Source organism: Cadophora gregata (assembly GCF_030347475.1).
Source record: "Cadophora gregata isolate MNR1 chromosome Unknown scaffold_15, whole genome shotgun sequence".
NCBI lineage: Eukaryota > Fungi > Ascomycota > Leotiomycetes > Helotiales > Ploettnerulaceae > Cadophora > Cadophora gregata.
The window spans coordinates 1,475,020-1,494,339 of NW_026695938.1; the positions used below are offsets into that span (position 1 = coordinate 1,475,020).

General features: G+C 48.0%; 6 protein-coding genes across 7 annotated transcripts; 4 read left to right on the top strand and 2 right to left on the bottom strand.

Annotated features, from left to right (window-relative positions):
- Positions 1-425: 425 nt before the first annotated feature.
- ONS95_005103 (uncharacterized protein) lies at positions 426-4,103 on the bottom strand (the record flags this gene model as incomplete). Its single annotated transcript, XM_058498497.1, has 6 exons — positions 3,570-4,103; positions 3,226-3,414; positions 2,407-3,171; positions 1,480-2,338; positions 1,226-1,430; positions 426-1,158 (listed from the first exon to the last, which is right to left on the bottom strand). The coding sequence occupies exons 4-6, from the start codon at positions 1,835-1,837 to the stop codon at positions 426-428; spliced, it is 1,296 nt and encodes a 431-aa protein (XP_058352011.1). The 5' UTR covers positions 1,838-2,338; positions 2,407-3,171; positions 3,226-3,414; positions 3,570-4,103.
- Positions 4,104-5,871, top strand: ONS95_005104 (uncharacterized protein). The gene is made up of 2 exons (XM_058498498.1): positions 4,104-4,763; positions 4,813-5,871. Exons 1-2 carry the CDS (start codon positions 4,596-4,598, stop codon positions 5,794-5,796), a joined length of 1,152 nt encoding a protein of 383 aa, XP_058352012.1. The 5' UTR covers positions 4,104-4,595; the 3' UTR covers positions 5,797-5,871.
- ONS95_005105 (uncharacterized protein) lies at positions 5,872-8,258 on the top strand. The gene is made up of 3 exons (XM_058498499.1): positions 5,872-6,672; positions 6,728-6,793; positions 6,871-8,258. Exons 1-3 carry the CDS (start codon positions 6,267-6,269, stop codon positions 7,398-7,400), a joined length of 1,002 nt encoding a protein of 333 aa, XP_058352013.1. The 5' UTR covers positions 5,872-6,266; the 3' UTR covers positions 7,401-8,258.
- Positions 8,259-9,229: 971 nt separating this feature from the next.
- On the top strand, positions 9,230-10,651 carry ONS95_005106 (uncharacterized protein; the record flags this gene model as incomplete). The annotated part of the gene is made up of 1 exon (XM_058498500.1): positions 9,230-10,651. One exon carries the CDS (start codon positions 9,230-9,232, stop codon positions 10,649-10,651), a length of 1,422 nt encoding a protein of 473 aa, XP_058352014.1.
- Positions 10,652-11,035: 384 nt separating this feature from the next.
- On the bottom strand, positions 11,036-11,680 carry ONS95_005107 (uncharacterized protein; the record flags this gene model as incomplete). The annotated part of the gene is made up of 2 exons (XM_058498501.1): positions 11,036-11,506; positions 11,582-11,680. 2 exons carry the CDS (start codon positions 11,678-11,680, stop codon positions 11,036-11,038), a joined length of 570 nt encoding a protein of 189 aa, XP_058352015.1.
- Positions 11,681-14,153: 2,473 nt separating this feature from the next.
- ONS95_005108 (uncharacterized protein) lies at positions 14,154-19,277 on the top strand. Of its 2 annotated transcripts, XM_058498502.1 has the most exons (6): positions 14,154-15,167; positions 15,292-16,534; positions 16,706-17,005; positions 17,146-18,165; positions 18,232-19,158; positions 19,253-19,277. In XM_058498502.1, the coding sequence occupies exons 2-5, from the start codon at positions 16,511-16,513 to the stop codon at positions 18,775-18,777; spliced, it is 1,890 nt and encodes a 629-aa protein (XP_058352016.1). In that variant the 5' UTR covers positions 14,154-15,167; positions 15,292-16,510; the 3' UTR covers positions 18,778-19,158; positions 19,253-19,277. The 2 variants fall into 2 exon arrangements, with proteins under 2 accessions (XP_058352016.1, XP_058352017.1); XM_058498503.1 differs by lacking the exon at positions 19,253-19,277 and having other exon boundaries at positions 16,590-17,005; positions 18,232-19,245.
- Positions 19,278-19,320: the final 43 nt, after the last annotated feature.

Genomic DNA, 19,320 nt, shown 5'->3' on the forward strand with positions numbered 1-19,320 from the left:
GCAATATTTAACAGAGCCTGGCATACGGAGTACAAAAGGTCATTCTCAAAGGCATGATTAGCACGTGATTCGAGAGGTAGGTGACCTCCAGCTGCTTCGAAAAGGCCGTTGTCAATGCGGCGAAGTAGTACTTTTAAGCAAACACTCGCATGGTCTGAAAGCTCTTGATGGTCTCGATGCACATGCCCATCTTTCAAGCCACATACCTACCACCGAGAAATCATGAATGAGATAGCTTTCAATATTCTTTTCATTCCACACGTCCAGTACAGTACAGTGACATATACCAAACGACCTATCCATCCTCAATATATACAAGAACCAGACTTCTCACCTCCCAGAACTCAATCGCTCCTCCGAACACACAGGTATATTCTCCCGTTGAAACAGTGACATTTCGTCACTTCAACCACTCAACTTCTCCTCTAATACGCACCCTTCGCACCAGGAAACTGCGCAAACTGATCCTTATTAACCTGATCCAACTTCGGACACGCCAAATTACTCAACGCCCCACCAAGCACACCATTCAGCTGTCCCAAAAGCGCACCCAGATCCCCAACCGCACCCAGCAAACTATCAGGCAAGAACTGCACCACGCCCTGCAACACGAAGCAAGCGAGGTTATTACCCTCCGCAAGCGTAGCAAGGTTGAACACACCACCAGTCAAATCCTCAAAGTCGACACCGGTGAAGGTGTTCACCTTCCCGGTATTTCCTCCGATGTTCAAGAATTGCGGGTACTCCAAGGCGGCAGCGAGGAGGTCGGTCAGGAAGAAGGGGATGGTATATTCGTCGCCGATGGCGCGCTTGTACCAGTTCTCGGGGATACGTTCATAGCCTTCCGTCCACTGGAAGTTACCGCTCGTACCGGTAATTGCGAAGAAAGACTTCAGAACCTCCTGGTTGAGGACTCCCTCTGGGTGCTCGGCTGACTTGTTGCCCATGAAGCGGTAGATGAATGTGTATGCTGCGGGCTGAACGGCGATTCCTGAGAAGGGGCCGTTGAAGAAGTAGGGGTTGCGCTCGATGGATTGCTGGAAGCGGGAGGCGCGGAAGGGGGTGAGGACGCTGAGGTCGTAGTTGGCGGTTGCGGCGTTGGGTTGGAGGTCGAACAGCTCTTGAAATTGAGAGATGATTACTTTGTAGGTATTGCCACTGGAAATGTAGTGTCAGTTTGGTTTCTTTGCCTCATACCAAGATTTTGGAGAGAATGGAAACTTACTATTCGTAGAGATCTGGACGAGTTGGGCTAACATCGCCCTCGTACTTGTTGTGAGATCCCGAGATACCGGTTGGAGTACCCAATAACCCGAGTGCGCTTGGTACGGCTGGTGTAGGGCCACCGATGGACCACTTTTGGAGGTTGCCATCGACGACAGCACCGTAGATGGCGAGGAAACCGCCAAGATCTCTACCCATGCCAAAGACTTGGACATGTTAGCCATTGCTCTTGAAGAAGATAGGAAGTTTACTGACCATCATAGGTACCATCGATAAACTGTTGGATAGTTGCGACACCGTTGTGAGGGAGGTATCCGTGATTTGCCATGGCGTTCAAGCCTGGACATGGTCCACGTTGATCTCCATTGAGTGTGTTCGGGGCATTGGGTGCGACAAATGCGTGTTCGCCATGGGTGGAAACATACTGCTGTTGGGCGTTGAAACCTGGGGCACGGCGCTGTGACTCGAGTTTGGCAATAGCGGCTTCGATATCTCTGCGAGCAAAGGCGTCGTGCTCTGCTCTAGCAGCATACTCAATAGCGGCCGCTGGGAAAGCAACTACCTCGGAAGCACAGAAGGCGAGAGCACTAACGATGGCCGTCGAATATCTCATGTTGAAAAGCGAGTGAAGTAGAGATCTTGTGGAAAGTCGATTGTCAATAAGAAATTTTGTGGGAACTCTTGTACTTAATATATATCTCCCGTCATATTAAATGGTCTGCCGGAGAGTTGATAACCTCCATGACGCCAAGTGGGTTACACTTGTCTCCCTGAGCACCGAAAACTAGTTGTCATAGTCTCATTCAGCTGATGCTATACTTCTGTTCCTTGTAAAACTGGAGAAAAACTGGAGATTCATGGTTGGGTGTTATGGTCAGCAAGTTCGATATATTCGATGATTGGTCTGACTTCTCCGAAAAAGGTCGGGATCCAGGACATTACCTTAATGCACGGCAGATGGGCAATGATCGACGGAAGGGTGCAGCCAGAGGAAAGGTCCTCGAATTGGCTTCGAGCGAGAGGCGATTGTGGAGACGTCGAAGTTGCAGCCTCGGTACAATTTCTGGTTGCAACGGCGCTTCAACCAGGGCCTGATGGCATTTAACAATTGTGGCTTGAAAGCCCTTGAATTAACAGATCCGGATTGGATGAAGAAAATAGCTAGAGTAAAGATTAACTCACATAAGGTTAAATTTGCGGAGATCTCCCCCACATCCAACGACGAAAAAGGAACCATGGGGCAAAGCTTCTCGGCAGCCTCGGTGTTAAAGTGGATCTCAACAACATCTCAATTCACAGGCTGAGACAAAGCAGAGCAGGGCAGTCAGTCATGTTGTACAGGTAGGCCGAGATGACTATGATATCATAGATCGTACAAGCACAGGACTTGAAGATTGGAAGAATGCTGAAGGGATATGCTATCCATAAAATCTTAAGTTGGTCGTGGAATGTAGACATGCAAAAGACAAGAATCGAAACATTAAATGAAAAGATGCCGAGGAACCTGCGTTAGGAAGGAATTGTCCAAGACGCCACCAAGAACCTTCAAAACATCAAGAAATTTCTTCTGCCTCAACAGATCTGATGCAAACATACGATGACATTCAAATCCTAATTTGGCAATCCGGAGGACTTCGTGTTTGCTCTGAGGCCCAGCCGCCTCTGCGAGCCAAGGAGCAAGATCTTCATGATCCAGAAATGCGGGATGGGGTGTTGTTACTCTGAACTCGTCATAGGCCCCTCTTTGCTACCCCGCCAGAACCGTGTCCCTGCAGCTGAAATTCCATCTGTAACCCCAGAGATCTCGTTTCGTATATGAAAGTGGTCAGCCTCTGGATTGGCTAGGGCGAAGCCATGTGCTCCAAGGGGACGATCATCCGAATCTCGAGCTCCGACTAAGAACTCCTCGTCTATTGTTCCCACGGCCAGTTCGATGTCTGTATTGACCTTCATCTTGCTTGTCAGAAAGCACCCATGGAAAATGGACTGGATGAAGCCTACCTTCCTGTCTGACCAGGCAAGTGGTGAGCCGCATTTCCTGCAGAATGATCGATAGCACCCTGGAGATGAGTTGTACTCCGCGTATGTCGACTGTGACGTCCACTCTATCTCAGATGCCTTGACAGTATGGAAATTGTAAATCAGAGAGCCGCAGTTCTTCCGGCATTGTGTGCACTGACAAGAGTGAGGCTATTGGGCTTGACGATCAGTACGCGGGCTACAATGGCGGCGGGGTGAGGCCTAGAAGAGATCAACAGAACTAGAAGAACGAACTACAGAATGAGATAGATACAAGTAACCTTACCGAGGCCCTGTACATGTGAAAATAGCGAAATGAGACGCACCCCTCTTTTCCAGTCATGCTCTGGAGAAAATACGACTTGATACCGCACTCCTCGACACAAGCATCCTCCCGTGATGCTCTTGGGGGTTGGTATTGCCATCAATGAAGCTAGGCCGGATGTTTGGAACTTGGCTGCACCGAATGACACTAAGAAGCAAAGACAGCTGGAAATGAGGATATACTGTCCAAGTGCTTGAGGTCAAGGTCAATGAGATGTGGTCAGTGATGACAATTTTTCTTACTGGGTTGTTCCGTGGCAATTTATTGCAGGCTGTCGTGTCGTCTTAATAACACCGATGGATCGACGATCACTCATTCACGCCCTCTGGTGTTACCATTGTTCGCCCTGCCCGTGTCGTTGCCTGAAGGTATTGGCCCATTGTTGTGATGGCTATGACAATGCTTATGCCGATTCGATCCATTGAGTGCTGGGAGGAGACGAGGAGGGTGGACTAGCTGGAAGCGCACTGGCGACGCAGCGGCAGGGATTCAAGCTCCATTTCTTTTCCCCACCACTTCTCTCCCTGTTCCCGTCCCCCACCACCACCAACAACATCAACAGCATCAATTTTCCCGGAAGGTGTTCCAAACGGCTGGCTGATCCAATGCATACACGGCTGTGTACTTTGTGCTGTGGAACAGCGATACGGAAGCCCGGAAAACCCTCCAATGTCTCTTCGGACGCTACCTCCTTCATGAGCCTCGCACGTTGCCAAGGGAAGACGCCATACAGATGACGAAAGTGCTCGTCGATATCGTGCAACACGAAAATATGCAGTGGTTCGGTTGTGTCTAGTAATACATGGCATGGTTTGGTTTGGTATCAGGTAGGGCAGACGGGACGGTAGGTGAATAGAAACTCTCCTTCCATTTCGTTGTCGCCGTCTTCTCGGTATCTCCAGATCGTACCTTCTCGCAGCCAACTACCACGAAGCTTCGCACAGAAACCATAAACCCAAAATCGCTTCCTTCGAGAGCATGGCCTAAAACTCAGCATCTGCGACTTGCGTAATGTGTGCACAGCGTCATGGACGACAACAGTCTCCTATTCAACATTTGTGCCTTCATCGCCAGCCTCTTCCTCCTCCAAACAGGCGCGTTTCTCTTCACAGTCAACACGGCCACCATTGCACGGCGATGTGGAATACCTGAGATGTTGATAGCTTTGCTTACAGATGGGGCGGAATGGGAAGAGGTAGGCCTGTAACATTTCGACATCTCCAAGCATACGCTGACCATCTCAGCTCGCAATCGTCGCAGCCTCGATTGTACAACAGCGCCCTTCTCTCGGACTTGGAAACGTCATTGGATCAAGCATATCTAATGTGATGGGCGCATTTGCGCTTGGCCTCCTATTCAACAGAAGCTCGATCATCTTCGACCTCAGCGCGAAGATATATTCTGGGGCATTGTTCGTGGTATCGACGATATTCATGCTACTTGCATTCACCGGACTGTTGGATTTGGCCGGGGGCATATTCTTCATGGTTGGATGCGCTGTATATGTCGTGTCGATCTGTTCGGCCATATATGATGGGATTCTGGCTCCTACCCCAGAAGAATTGGGGGCGGAGGACATTGGAGACCTGCCACTACCTACTCCAAGTACCGATCACCAAGACTTGCATGTCTCTATATACCCGTCCGTAATGCAATGCCACCCAACCGAAGCTGCCCCCCTATTGCTTACATACTCTCCTCATACAGTTGCAGCAGATCCACGGCACACAAGAATTGACTACCATGTCATACTCGTCCTTGTCGGCGTCGCTGCTCTACTCATTGCTGCGTATGCTCTCGTACAATCGGCGGCATCACTTGCAAGCTCATTCCATATCTCCAACACTCTCATCGGTGTCACTTTGGTGTCCATGTCAACTACTTTACCAGAGAAAATCGTCGCCGTTATCCACAGCTGGCAAAACCATGCCGCTGTCATGACAGCCACAACAGCAGGCTCGAATATGTTTCTCTTGACGCTTTGCATTGGGATTGTCTTCGTTGGCGGAAGCCAAGGTGACATTGATAATGATTTCGGAGACCCGCCAAGCCTCGGAACAGGTTTGCTCACTGATAATCTCGTTGCCTTCGAGGTCTGGACCGTTTGGGCTTGTTCAATCTTGCTGATGATTGTCACATGGACTGGAGGCAGAAGATGGCTTGGAGGTTTGCTATTTGGTCTGTACACTGCATTCATTGGCGTCGAGTTGACATTCTTTAAGAGGTAAGGAGTGGCAGTCCAACCCCAATCGGATATACCTGTAGAAGCTCGGGAATTCAAAGCAAGCCCTGAAAGCACTTCCAAATTTTTTCTCAATTTCAAGCATTCGTTTTTGCTATTGTGTGAATGCAATGGAGGACCTCGCAGGTACTTTCAAGAGTTTTCTCATTCTTCACGGTTCGATTCTGTTTCAGTGCAATCTTCTCCTTGTATGTCCAACATTTACACGCAAGACAGAACCTCAGGAATTCAAGGCAAGCCCCGACGCCACTTCCATGAGTATGTTTATTTTCAACCTTTCACTTTTTATTTAAGCAATACCCTTACCACTGCTCTCACATGCGAGTTTCGAGTCGTATATATTGCGCTGCTTGATCTGATGTGGCTAAGCATTCCAGTTGGTTATGTAAGACATTCGCGTTCGCGATACTCTCTTTCATACATGATATTCCGCTTCCTTTTTATACCACCCAATCTATGCTATTATTCTATCATTCAGCAATCATGAAACTCACGATCCTGGCCTTACCAACTCTGGCACTTTCCTCTCAGTTAGGGGCCATGATCTTTGAGCCTATGAACAGTCTCTGTGTTGTCTGGACTGTTGTCGAGAAACCCGTCCATATCAGCACTTGCTTTCCGTCTAGTACCGTAGCCATATTTTACGGCTGTACTACCACTGTCTCTTCAGCAACATGCATTGATACTACTGTAACTGAATCAGTGACTCTCAATCCGCGCATACCAGCGCCGACTGGACATCCGGTTGAGTATACGACCATTACTACTGATGCTCTGACGACTGTATGCCCCGGTCCGACGACATTTACATATGGTACGAAGACGTATACTGTCACAAAAGCGACTACACTTACGATCACTGGTGAGTTATTCCAACTTGGGCGTTTGCGGAATCGGATGTCGCTGATGCACTGTAGATTGCCCATGTACTTTCGTAAGGACAAAGCATAGCTCTGAGATTGCAAGGACTTCTGATTTTCAAGGTGCGAGACTAACTCCCCTTCGCGAAAGCCTTACAAGCACGCCATTGGTCAAGATCCTCTGTTAACGGCGATACTAGACTCAACCTCAAGTTCGACAGCTGCTGCTGGATCTTCCTCAAGCGTCCTCGTCGGAGTGTCAAATTCAGCTCCTGTCCCAGTGCCCTCAGTTTCGACCTCTCCAGACATCTCATCTCCAACCATTCAAACGCCATCCACAATCCAGGCTCCAATCTCAAGCTCCATCCCAGTCGAAACCCCCACGACTATCACTACCACCTCCTCCACAGCCTCCCTAACCACCACCTCCCCACCAATCCCATCCACCAACACCTGCGGCGCATCAGCCGGCGGATCCAGCTGCGACGGGAGCCCCTTCGGAACATGCTGTGGAAGCGACGACACGTGCGGCAGTGATGCAGCACATTGCGGTACAGGTTGTCAACCAGGCTATGGGATTTGTAGCAATATTACTATTGATGGGTCTTGTGGCAATGGAGTGTTTTGCCGAATCGGAGATTGTTGCTCGCGGTTCTCGTTCTGTGGAAGTACGGCTGATTACTGTGATGTTGGATGCCAGCCTGCTTGGGGGACGTGCTACTCATTGTGAAACGGGATTGGGAGTGGCTTGGTCGGTTGATATGGGGAGATCTGGCTCGGGTGGTTGGACTTGGTTGTTGTTGTTCCAGCCTCATACTACAGTTATGATCTCACACTCTATTTATGATGGTAGAGCCTGAACCTTTATTTTGGCTTGATTTGGGAGCTTCAGGTGGTGGATTTGTGACGAGATGATTTTCATGTTGGCGAGTTTCTTTCCTGTACGATATTTTGGGTTTCTCCCAGGACTTGGATCCTGAGTTCGGGTTGCATTCTTTTCGATGCAAGGCGTTGAATGTTAATCAACCTTCAGAACTTCAAGAATAATTATACCCTCAATTCTTGACGACCTTTTTCACTTTAGACGTCATTCCACACACAATTAATCTCATCCCTCAATCCTTTCGATCTATCCATCCCAAGAGACCGGAACCAAAACTCCTCAGCTTTCTCCTACAATCAACCGATCTTCTTGCCTCATCTCAACGTACTCAATCCAAACTCACAAAGAACATAAATAGAACAGTTCCATGCCAACATCCCTGAAGCGATGCGGCGACGCCCAGCGATTTCAGCCTCATCTCAAACTAGGACGTGCGCCTCGCTACAGAACCTAAAAATATCCCTTTCCGTCTTGTGGATCTTATTTTGAGGCAGTTTGAGTTTATGGCATGTGAAAATGGAAATGTTAAGATCGGATTCATTGATCGGGTATGCATTTGTTGTTTTCGCGGGAATTTCTCACGTTTTTATATTGCATGAGAACTTGATAGATTGCTGGTAGTCCTTAGGTATGAGTTACTAAGTCGTTTTTGGAAGTTGTCTTATAAGGTACTCTAGCAGAGTTGCATGACCGAATTATTCTCCCAGTCCTACGACCTCATATATTATTGTTCAGCATACCTTATCAATGCCCAATAAAACAGTGCTGAACGATCTAGATTCAGGAAGTTCCAAATCAGATCCAGCCGTGTCGATCTCCCATACCATACATATGCACCATATCCACTTACCCGTCGGAGAATACCCGTACAGGCTGCATACTGGTCCCAACACTCTTCTCACGGACCATTCTCCGACCTCGGAAGCGAAACTTTTTCTCTTGGACGGGAGCCAAGAGTCTTGATTGTAACTCCCGAGGAAACCAAGAGATTCAAGAACTATGCTTCTGATAAGAAACCCATAAACATGCAATGAACATTCTAAAGCCAAGAAAGCCTGAGACGAGACGAGATGGTGGATTGGCATTTGATGCGACTATTTCAGGATCCAATTGTTTTTGTTTCGAGATAGCAAACTGCCGGAAGTAAGCCTATTGGTTCTGGAAGCGAGATCTTGAATCAACCCACGATTTTTGAGGTTGCTTGACAGGGGAGGAAAGTAACGTGCAAGTGGGGTGATTGTTTCGAGGACCCCACTGCTGCAACGACATGCGATGTGATGTTCGACTTGGCTGAAGAGTGAGAGGTATGAGGTGACTTCAAGACCATGTCTGGATGGATCATTTCTATCTTGGGATGTCATTGGCACTTGGTTGTGCGGATGAGATGTGGGATGGGAGTTGTGTGCTGACTTGTTGCGTGTTTCATGGGCTGACTTGAGAAGGGAGATAAGTACTGTTGATATCTCTCTATGGCTTTTGTCATTCACTCATACAATCAAGCAAGCAGGTCTTTTATCGTTGAACGATCAATCAATCAATGTCCCGGAGACAGATACAACACATTCACCAACTCTCTAATACAATAATCAATACTATCGAATTCAAGACACTGAGCTTGACGCCGGACATTCATCTCTCAAATCAAGCCGGAAAATACAGACACCTACTTCAACGCAATGTCGGCATCAAGACTCAGAACTGTCTCTCAAGTCTGGCCTCCATGGCTACCAGGCGCTCTCACAGGGGTAGAACACCACCTTTCAAGTTCTCAGGCAGCCCTCCCATCCCTCATCTTCTCCGCCTCGTTCAAAGCCCTCTCTACCACATCACCAAATACCCTGCAATCCGTCCCAAAACCAAAATCCATGAGAAGAACAAGACCTAACCGTCTATCCCGCCCAGCAGCCTCTCTCACCAACCACACAATCCCCAGCTCATTCTTTCGCCAACAGCCTCAGTACAGCCAGCAAATCCGGGCCTACTCAAACACAAGCTCAAACCTCAACAACAGCAAGCAGCAAAATCGACCTTTCACAACATCACCACACTCTACCGCCACTCACCAAACACAAGTGAGACTCCCTTCCGCCCTAAAGCCATCGGCGCCAGTACCAGCATGGGCACCACCACCCTCCATCAAAGAAAAGCCCATCGCCATCCTCGGCGCTGGCGTCCTCGGCCGTCGCTTGGCAGTCCTCTGGGCATCAAAATCCCGCTCCGTAACACTTTACGATAACTCTCCCTCAGCTCTGAAATCCTCACGGTCATACATCGCCGACTCACTCGCCAATAACTGCTTTTCGCAGGGCACACACCCGGGCCACGTCTCTTTCAGTTCCAAACTCGAAAATGCAGTTCAAGACGCCTGGATGGTGATCGAATGCGTGCCTGAGGATCTCGATCTCAAAACTAGTCTACTCGGTCAGGTTGATAGACTTGTTGGGAAAGATGTTCTGATTGCGACGAATAGCGCGGGATTTAGGAGTGCTGAGTTGGTTGCTGAGGTAGTTCATAAGGAGAGGGTATTGAATACGTTGTATTATATTCCGCCGCGGAATAAGTGCGTCGAGATATTGAGTTGTGGATATACGTCACCTAGCATCATCTCTTTCCTCGTTGAGGAACTCCTGGATATCGGACTCCGCCCGATTGTGGTACCGGATCGTGTGGGCAACGGGATTTTGAACAAAGGGTTAATCCTCCCTCGAATTTGGGGAGCCATGAAGAAGGAGACGTTGACGGTGTTGAGTGAAGGTGCTGCGTCCCCAGAGGAGGTGGATATGCTGTTTAGGGATTTCTTTGGGGCGGAGAGGGGGCCGTGTGAGATGATGGATGAGGTGGGGTTGGATACTGTTCTCAAGAGTGAGAGGAGTAAGTTGCCGAATATGAGGGATGGAGACTGCTTTTGGGGTGCGAGGGGGGAGCAGCATGTTGAGTGGTTGAATAAAGAGTTTGTGAAGAGGGGAAAGCTGGGGGTTAAGAGTGGAGAGGGACTAGTTGTTAAGAAGAGGAGGGGTATGCAGGTGAAGAGAGTGAAGGAGGATATCGCCGGTCGAGAGGTTTGGAAAGAGCACCCTGTTCATATGTCGGGACTATAAGCGATCGGATGGAAAATGGTGTTTGAATGGGGTTAGAGAAACAGGACGGGCTGGACCACAGCTAAGAATTAACGACTTTATGAACGAGATGCAGATTCTGATGACTGTACCACTTAAGTAGGCTCCTAGCTTTGATTTTGAATGCTCTGAGAGGATTTCACGACTTTGGAGCTTACCTATTGGGAAATCGAGCTTGCGAGGCCCGGTCTAGATCAAGTGGGACCAAGCCAAGGTCACGATAACAACTTTTTCCCTCATATTCTGTTCCAGGTGAATGACTTTGTCTTAGGATTCGTCTCCTCCTTTCCTGAACGTATCCTGGGTATCGTCCATAACGCCGTGTTGATTCCAATGTCTCAAAAACCTCTCCGAACATTAGAGCCCTTACTTGCTCCCACCACTGAACGACTTCTTAATCCTCCGACCAACACTCTTCCAGAACCCTCTTCCCTTCTCACCATCCTTCTCACTTTCCTTTTCCTCCTCTGTCACTCCAGAACTCTGACTCAATCCTGCTAGAATGCTCAACTTCCGCTCCCTAACGAGATTGTCCAATCTCGCTTTTTCGCTATCTGCCTGTCCCTGGATAAACATCACCACCTTCCTATCCCCACTACTCATCGGATGCGCGAGAATGACACGGAGATTTCGAACCAGATCCTCGACGTGCTGGACGGTGTTGTGGAGTTTGATGTCTCCGACTTGCACGAGGAGGAGTTGAGTGACGGCACGTTGGAGAATGGATATATCTAGGCCGGGATTTGTGAGGTTGTATTGCAGCTCGGCTGCCATGTTGTTGAGGAGGGTTTTTAGATGGGCCGAATTTCCTGCCGCGGTTGCGTATAGATTGTGAATCTTGGTGTCCAGAAGAGTTAGTATAGGTAAAGACAAGGGGGTTTAGGGGTAGCGAGAGCGATAGGATAGACTTACTCTTTGGCCGTAGCCCTCATGGTACGCAATCGCTCTCAAAACATCCGAGGAGAGGTCCAGTCCCATAGCAAATCCGAATTGGGAATTGGTTCTGTTCATTTTGGATGACTTTATTGGTGTTCGGATGTGTAGCTGAAGTTTTGGTCCCAGTGATAAAAGAGTGGGAGAGGTTGTGCTGCGGATGACAATTTATTAAGGGGAGTTGCGTTTTGCGGTGTAACACGTCCGATCTGCGATTATTGAAGTTATTGGAAGCCTCTTTGTTGCTGGCTCCGAGCCGAATATCTAGGTGGGCGAAGAGAATTTCTTCCGTTCCGCAATAGTGAATTGACTGCATAAAATGGACGCTCCGTAAAGACAAGTATTTTCAAGGGCATTCATCTTCCACACATCAAGCTATGATGTGGCATTCTCATTTCCTTCATACACCAGCATACTGCTAAGACATCAGCTTGAAGCATCGATGTAACAGGGACGACAACAGATATCAGAGGTAAAAGACCGACTGGATCTTATGTAACACCTGCATATATGGCCTTAAGGATCTGGGGATCTAGTTGAAGGCAGATTTCAAATGCGACAGCATCCTACTAGGGATGTGCGACACGCTCTCTACCTTTTACCCAGAACTTGAATTCAGCACAGAATTATGAACCTAGTTTTGTATTTGCCATCAGGAAGACTTGTACCAAGAAGTGACTGTGCAGATTAATTGCCTCTATGTCTCCACTAGAGGTCATATACAAAACGTATGAGCCCAGATAAGGCAGTGGACATACCAATCCCATCCGACGGATAGATTTAGAGGTTCCAAGAAAGCGACATTAAGACTCGTGCCGAGCCATGTTTGAAAGGCAACACGTCAATTTGGAATCACAAAACGGAATGAGAGAGTGAGAGCTTAGAGCATAATGCTTAGATGATGTGAGTGCCTCGAGAAAGAATAAACGTTAGAGCTGGAAACCTCCCGTATGATCAGAGAAGAAAGGGCAGATGACTAGCGCAAGCGCATTGGAAATCAAAAACTATGAAGAAGCGTGATAAGCTGGAGATGCAGGACCCTGCCATGTGTTTGCGCCTCGTGAATGAGACCATGACTTTCGCTGGAGCCTCTATCTCAATGACACTCGTAGGTCCTGCTGAGAAAGACACTCGTCTCGTTCGACTGTTTGCATGTTCGGTGGAGAGCACTCCGTTTCCTCAAGCAACCCATAGCTTCTGATCGAATAGTCTCCCTGACTCCTTTGGCAAATCGCCGCGGACACTGGTCTCGGCTCCCTTGGTAAAACAGCGTTCCAGCCACATAGTGTTCAGCTCTGCTCATTTGCATGGCGGTTGCAAATCTGGATCGGCACGCATTTCATGTCCCTGCCGCGACGAGGCCCAAGTATTGACTCCATAATCAAGCATGTGACTTGTAGTGCGTTTGTATGATCCTTATTGAGTATATTTCGAGCATTTCGGACTCAGTGCTTTGAAGGACTAGGTAGATGCCTACGACGATTGAAGTCTGGCTCCAAATTGTGCTGCTAAATTTGACAGTTTTATGTGACAAATTGTAATTCTCTTGCCCGTTATTTAGGCCATGGACCCTCACTATAGTTGTGATATATCCCGCTGAACTCTGTCGTTGTTGCCCAGGTCTGGAGCCTGCTTCGTCACTAGCGTTCAGCTTCGCACCTTACCCATCTCAATTTGTTTTCGCTGATTACGCCCTCGAGGTTCTCCCGAAGTATAAATGTGGGGGAAAGGTTATCGCGAGCTTCCATGTATATATCGTTGTAGAGGTTTCCAATTTCCAGACTCGAGAGGGTTTGATGATTGGGAGCTCCGGCTCTCGCTGCACGGGAGCAACGTAGCTGGTCTGCAATGTTTGATATGGTCGTATTTATTTAACTGTTCTCGAAAATTTGGCAGACGAACGTGGACGTATCTTAGAATGTTGGTAGTGTCTTCGTGTTGTGAGGCTTAGGGGTCATGAACATCGAAGTGGCTCGGTCGCAACTGCTGGGATGGCATCGACTGTGAGAGAACGGCATCAACCCGGGCATTCGAAGCTAGGGAGGGTATCTACCTATATCAGTGACCTTTAGAAGAAACTGAAAAAATCAATTGAGGCAGTTAACCGTCCATGCTGAAGGAGATATGAGAGGAGAGTAGGGCATAGCGGGGTACATTTCTGTACAAAGCAGAAGAAGTGATTGCCTACTTACCGCTAACACTGTACTTTTGTACTCACCATCACGAAGAACCGGTCGATTTTTGAATTGTGGCCCAAAAGGTGCGCAGTATTGGGAAGCTGTGATAGTTATGATGCAGATGTAATGAAGGAAGAGGTTGGGAAGCTCTGACGCTGACAGGCTGGACAGCTGAGACATAAGCTCCCCCACTTACCGTATCGGGGACAGTGCTATTCGAAGTTCACCAGCAAAATGTATGATACTTCGAATATCCATGGGTGGAGTAGGCTGATCTTGATTGGTCTTTCATTGCGCTTCGAGAGCTGTTTTACTAGTGCTGTCATGGTAATGTTTTAGCTAGTACTTCTGGCGCTAAAACATGGACCGAACTTCGTTCTCTTCTGAACCTCTCAGTCTCTTCCCTTCTTCTATCTTGTCATCCAAAGACAGCGACAATGAACACTAACGGCCAAAACCCATTCATGTTTGCTCTCTAAGGATTCCCAAAACTTTGTCCATGGACACTAGAGAAGGCACTGCCTAAAGAGTTGACGCTTCGAAGACACTCCGAAGAAGTCCTCGGAAATGCTCCTTTGATGGATGAACACCTCTCTTCAGCACTGCTGATGAACACATATGAAACCTCATGTTGATTAGATATCGAAGGAACTCGCACTCTGGAGTCGTGGTCTCGAGCTCCCATGGAAATGACTCCAGTTGATTGGCCATCTGGCCTTAAGGAAGGCATATACACAGCATACCCAGCACCAGTGAACAACATCCGCCCCTCCGACGACGTGGGACACAATGAGACATATAATAACCCTTCCAGAGAGATATCCGCCCGCCTACTCACCAGCAGATCATTTCTATTTCCTCGGTAAAGGGATGGCTCTCCGATCACATTATCATTCGGAGTTGTGAGCTACACTGTCAAATCAAAGAGGAGGAAACAGTTCGAAGTGTCCTCCAGTTGTGTAACATAGCACTTACTGTTACAGCAGCACTCGTTCTGTAGAGCTTGAAAAATGTCATGCTTTGACACGTGGGTACGGACGACAGTCTTCCATTCTTTCGCTCTCATTGCGTGGCTCTTTAGCAGTCCGCAGGACGAGACAAGACCGAACGAAGACAGCTTTGCTCTAGGATTTTTGGATAACGTGGCGCTTCTAGCAGTGTCTTGAGTTTGATTGACAGTGGCAATCCAGCATCTTCGAAGACGATCCTGGGGAAAGGATTCCTTCACGCCAGGCCAAGCCAGATGTCTTGCATGGACGTGCCCAGAGGAACAATTCTCAGAGCTACAAAGAAAATACTCTTCAGCTTTCATAGCGGGAGATATCAGAATGATGTCACGACTCACAAGTCTGACCTGGAGCTACACAGGACTACTGTAGACTTCTTTGGTGAGTATGGATCACAAGTACAGGTTTACATGCCCCTTGTCGTTTGTTAACGACATGACAAGCTTGACCTTCCCCTCCAACTGACCCCTTGATTCTTTCATACACCGCTGATAAAAGAAAGCAGGAAAACAATCTAGGCGAGATTCGACACTCTCTGAGTTAAGCTACCTATCGGAGTATGATCTTAGCCACCAAAGCAAAATGGCACGAGACGACGTCTAGACATTTGAAATGGAGCGTATCATATGATGAGAGACATCCTCCCTGGCACTACAGCTAGCTTCATGATTGGCAGACATTCCTACGTCCTCCTGAATCTATCATCCCAATGGGACTGGCGGCGAAACTTGCCTACATGGATCATTTTACGATCATCCGGCATCCCACTGTGCCATTTTAAACCAATGGCCTGTTAAGAAATGAAGTGGCTATAGGAACAATCACCGTCAGGTCTGCGTGACCTTGATACTGAAAAAAAAAAATGATAGAACGACTACTGCTGGACTCTACCTTGCCGACTGATTGTGAAAGACGTGATTTATTCACAAGTACGATGTCGATGAGGATCAAAAACGGGAAACGAGAACAGAGACTCAATTTACCATGGAAGCTCCATCATATTGAGTGGCTTGAGCAGAAGGAAATATATACTGAAACGCAACACTACTTTCGGAGCGCAACCACTTGACTTACGGATATGAGATGGCTTCGGATCTCGGATCACATCATCATGCTTGACGGAGTCCACAATTTCCGGAAATATGCACTTTCCTGTTTAGCCAGGAAAAGGCCTGTCTTGAGCGAGGACTTGTATCTGCCTGGATGAGCTTATACCAGTGTTTGAGTCACATTGCTAGCTGGTGACTTGCTAGCGGGTTACAAGAGCCGCCTGCTTGCTGGAAAGAGCTCAGGTGAAGCGTCTCGGCGAAGAATATGGACGAAAGGGGAGGTTCCAAGGACTTGTTTGGCTCAGAAAGGGTGAATTGGGATACAGATTGAATAAGCGTGTCAGGTGATAGTCCAATACTCTATTGATGTTGGGAAGGGACAAAGTGCGGCCGGTCCCCGAGGCGAGGCGAGGTCAAAAGCGCTGTGATCCATCTCGAGGTGATTCTCTTCTTCATCTTCACCAGCACCCTCCAGCTAGGCACAGCACGTCAACGTACAGTCATCTGCTTCTTCTGCTACACTCTCACTCTCTCTGAAACGTCTTTTATGTCCGATCTAGCCGTCGACAACAGGTTGTGCATCGTCAACTCCTCTCGCCCTTCTCTTCCCATTCTGGATCTCGAATTCATCTTCAGTCACAAAAATGATCGGTACCTCGAAGTACAGTGAAACAGATGACCATGGCCTTCAGCTGGCAGGTAAGACTAGCTTCTCTCCTCCTGCTTTCATCTCACATGGTCTAATACCTCCAAGGCTCAAGTGGCTTTGGAAGTTCAGATGTGTCGAAGAACGATGTGTTTGTGTTTACGAACAACGACGCACAATGGGACGAAGAAGCAGACAAGCACAGCGGTAACAACCAAGAGCAGGACGATGGTATGAATGATCTAGCCAACAATACATTTGCTTCCATCGATTTAGACCAGCAGATCTTCGAAGACCAGCAACAGCTTGATGGCAACAGACAGGCTCCTAGCAGCTTCCCTGACCCATTATTCAACTATGACCAGCCTCACGGAACGCCATTCGCCCTAGGAAGTCTCAACGTAGACGACAGCCAGAATGGCAATAACGGCGGCGATGAGAGTTATCAACAATTCTTCATGGAAATGGTGGATTCCGGGATTGTGGAAGAAGACAGCTCTACGCGAGAGAAGTCCTCGTTCTCGGTAAGTGTCAGAGAACTCTCTTCGTCTCACCATTATTCCAAGACTCTCATGATTATTACTCTTATGAGTGGCACTGGTCAATACTGGATCATGCGGAGCTTGCACGGCAGAGTCAAACACTAACTAGACTATCTCTACAGGGATTAGATGTTCAAGCAGGTGAACCTAACAAAATGTCTGGATGTCTAACAGTGCCATCGGTCTCCAAGCAGTCGCCGGCCCCCACGCAGGTCAGCGCTGAGTTGGATGATGTGTTTGCCAGCGACGAACAGTTTAGCATGTATCGGTTCCAGAAGCAACTCCAACCTACGAAAATGCGGACCGGGTCGTTCAATCTGCAAGAACCTCCTAGATTTGAAAGCACTGTCTCTACACAGGCAAAGCTCGCCACAGAAAATGAGTTCATTGACCTTGAACTTCACACCACAAATACTCTGAATAATACAGGACCAGAGAATATTCCACAAGCAAGCCCAAATGGATTCTCAGCTCGCCGTCAACAACATGTTGCTAGAAAAGACAAGACCGCAACACAATCTGATCCCCGCGGCAAGGAAGCAACCGACAAGGGCGCAAGGGATGGACGAGCTTCAAAGAGACTGCGGGTCACCGCTGAAGCAGACACAGTTCGGGAAGGCCAAGGAGGAGGACGCCGTCGAAATATGACACTCAACCTAGCTGAAGTTCCGAAACAGTTGATTCTTAAAAGCAATCCGGTATCTCAAGGGGGTCAGGTCGCGAGAGCCCAGCCTCAAAACATGGACCAGGCGACCAGTATTCTGAGACCACAACCTCGAATGGCCAATCAACAGTTTTCCACACCAAGAAAGCCCAGCCTTGAGAAACCCGGAATGGGAATGTTCCAACTCCAATCAAATGATCCTCGGGCATCACAAAATGTCTTCGCAGTCAACAATCAGTCCTTCGCTGCCACTTCCCATCTTGATGCATTCGGACCCACTCCAATTCCCAATCCGGATCGTCTGCAAGGGCCGCCGTCAATGATCGCTGCACCTCCACTAGCACCTGCAGCCCCTTCTCCAATCACTCCTTCATTGAGATTTCCATTCGATGTTTTCAAATACCCAACAGGGGAGCATTATACGCAATACCTTGGTCCACAGGTCGTGAAAATCCTGTATGAGAATTTCTACCAAGATGTAGGTTCTACCATAGAGTTTCTCCTTCACCCAAAGATCCTTTGCTGACTACTACGTGTACTTTAGGTCACAAGCATTCCTCTCGCCAACATGGGGAACCTTCCACCTACAACCTTGATTGATACAGCGGTTCACTACTTCAAGATGATGAATTGGGACAATCCGGTTCAATTGAACATGATTTATCTCCTCACTGTTCTTCACCATAGTCAACAGACTGATCTCCACCAGTGGCTTTGGGAGCTGTTCAGAGCTGCTTCCATGGTCCAAAGGTTGAATCGCCAATCTCCCATCATTCTTGAGACTATCCAGACGATCAAGTGGCAAATCATTCGCTTGACACTCCTCCTCTTAAAGCACGACATGACGGAGTTCAGCACTCGTGAGAATCCAGTCTTTGGAAGAAAGGTTGGCCCTGCTCCTTGGACTGTGCATCACGAGCGTACTACGATCTGGCAGGTGCTAGGGATTCAAGTTGTCAAAGACGAGCCCAGACTCTGGATTGACAACTTTATCCAAATGGCGAAGGCAAAGTTCCTACAGGCTGGAATTAACCCAAACGAATCCCCTTTGCCAGTCCCAGAGGCCGAGGACGAAGAAGGTTTCATTTGATCTGACCGTCATGTATTTGCTTTTCGCATTTAGAGGTCTTGTTGAGTCTTGCATTGCCTGTCCGAATGGTGTTCATCTGAAGTTTTCACGGGCGTGAAATGAGCTTCAGCAACTCCGTTCTTTGTTTAAATGCTGGTTTCATAAAGGGAGTTTTCTGGGTGGTGTGCTTCTATGATGGGTTCAGGGGTGTTTCCTGGGGCATTGCATTGGCAGCATTGCTTGGCGTTGTCCTGACATTATGACGGGGTGAAACTCGATGAGCTGAATGACATTGATGGATTGTATGAGTTTGAAATGACTGCAAAAAAAAAAAAAAAGGCATACTGGGAGATCTGGAGTTGCTATGAAGTTTGCTTTTATCGACAAAAAAACGGAGGATATGTATGCTACCCTGAGCGTTGCTGCACCCTGCTTCAACACCTGCTTTCCTTACCAAGGTTGCAAAAAATAAAGACTTGATAACTAATGACCCTAGTGTATAGCTTCCTAATTGCGTTCTTAATATCTCTTCACGAAACTCCATTAAGAAATGCCCTCTCGAAG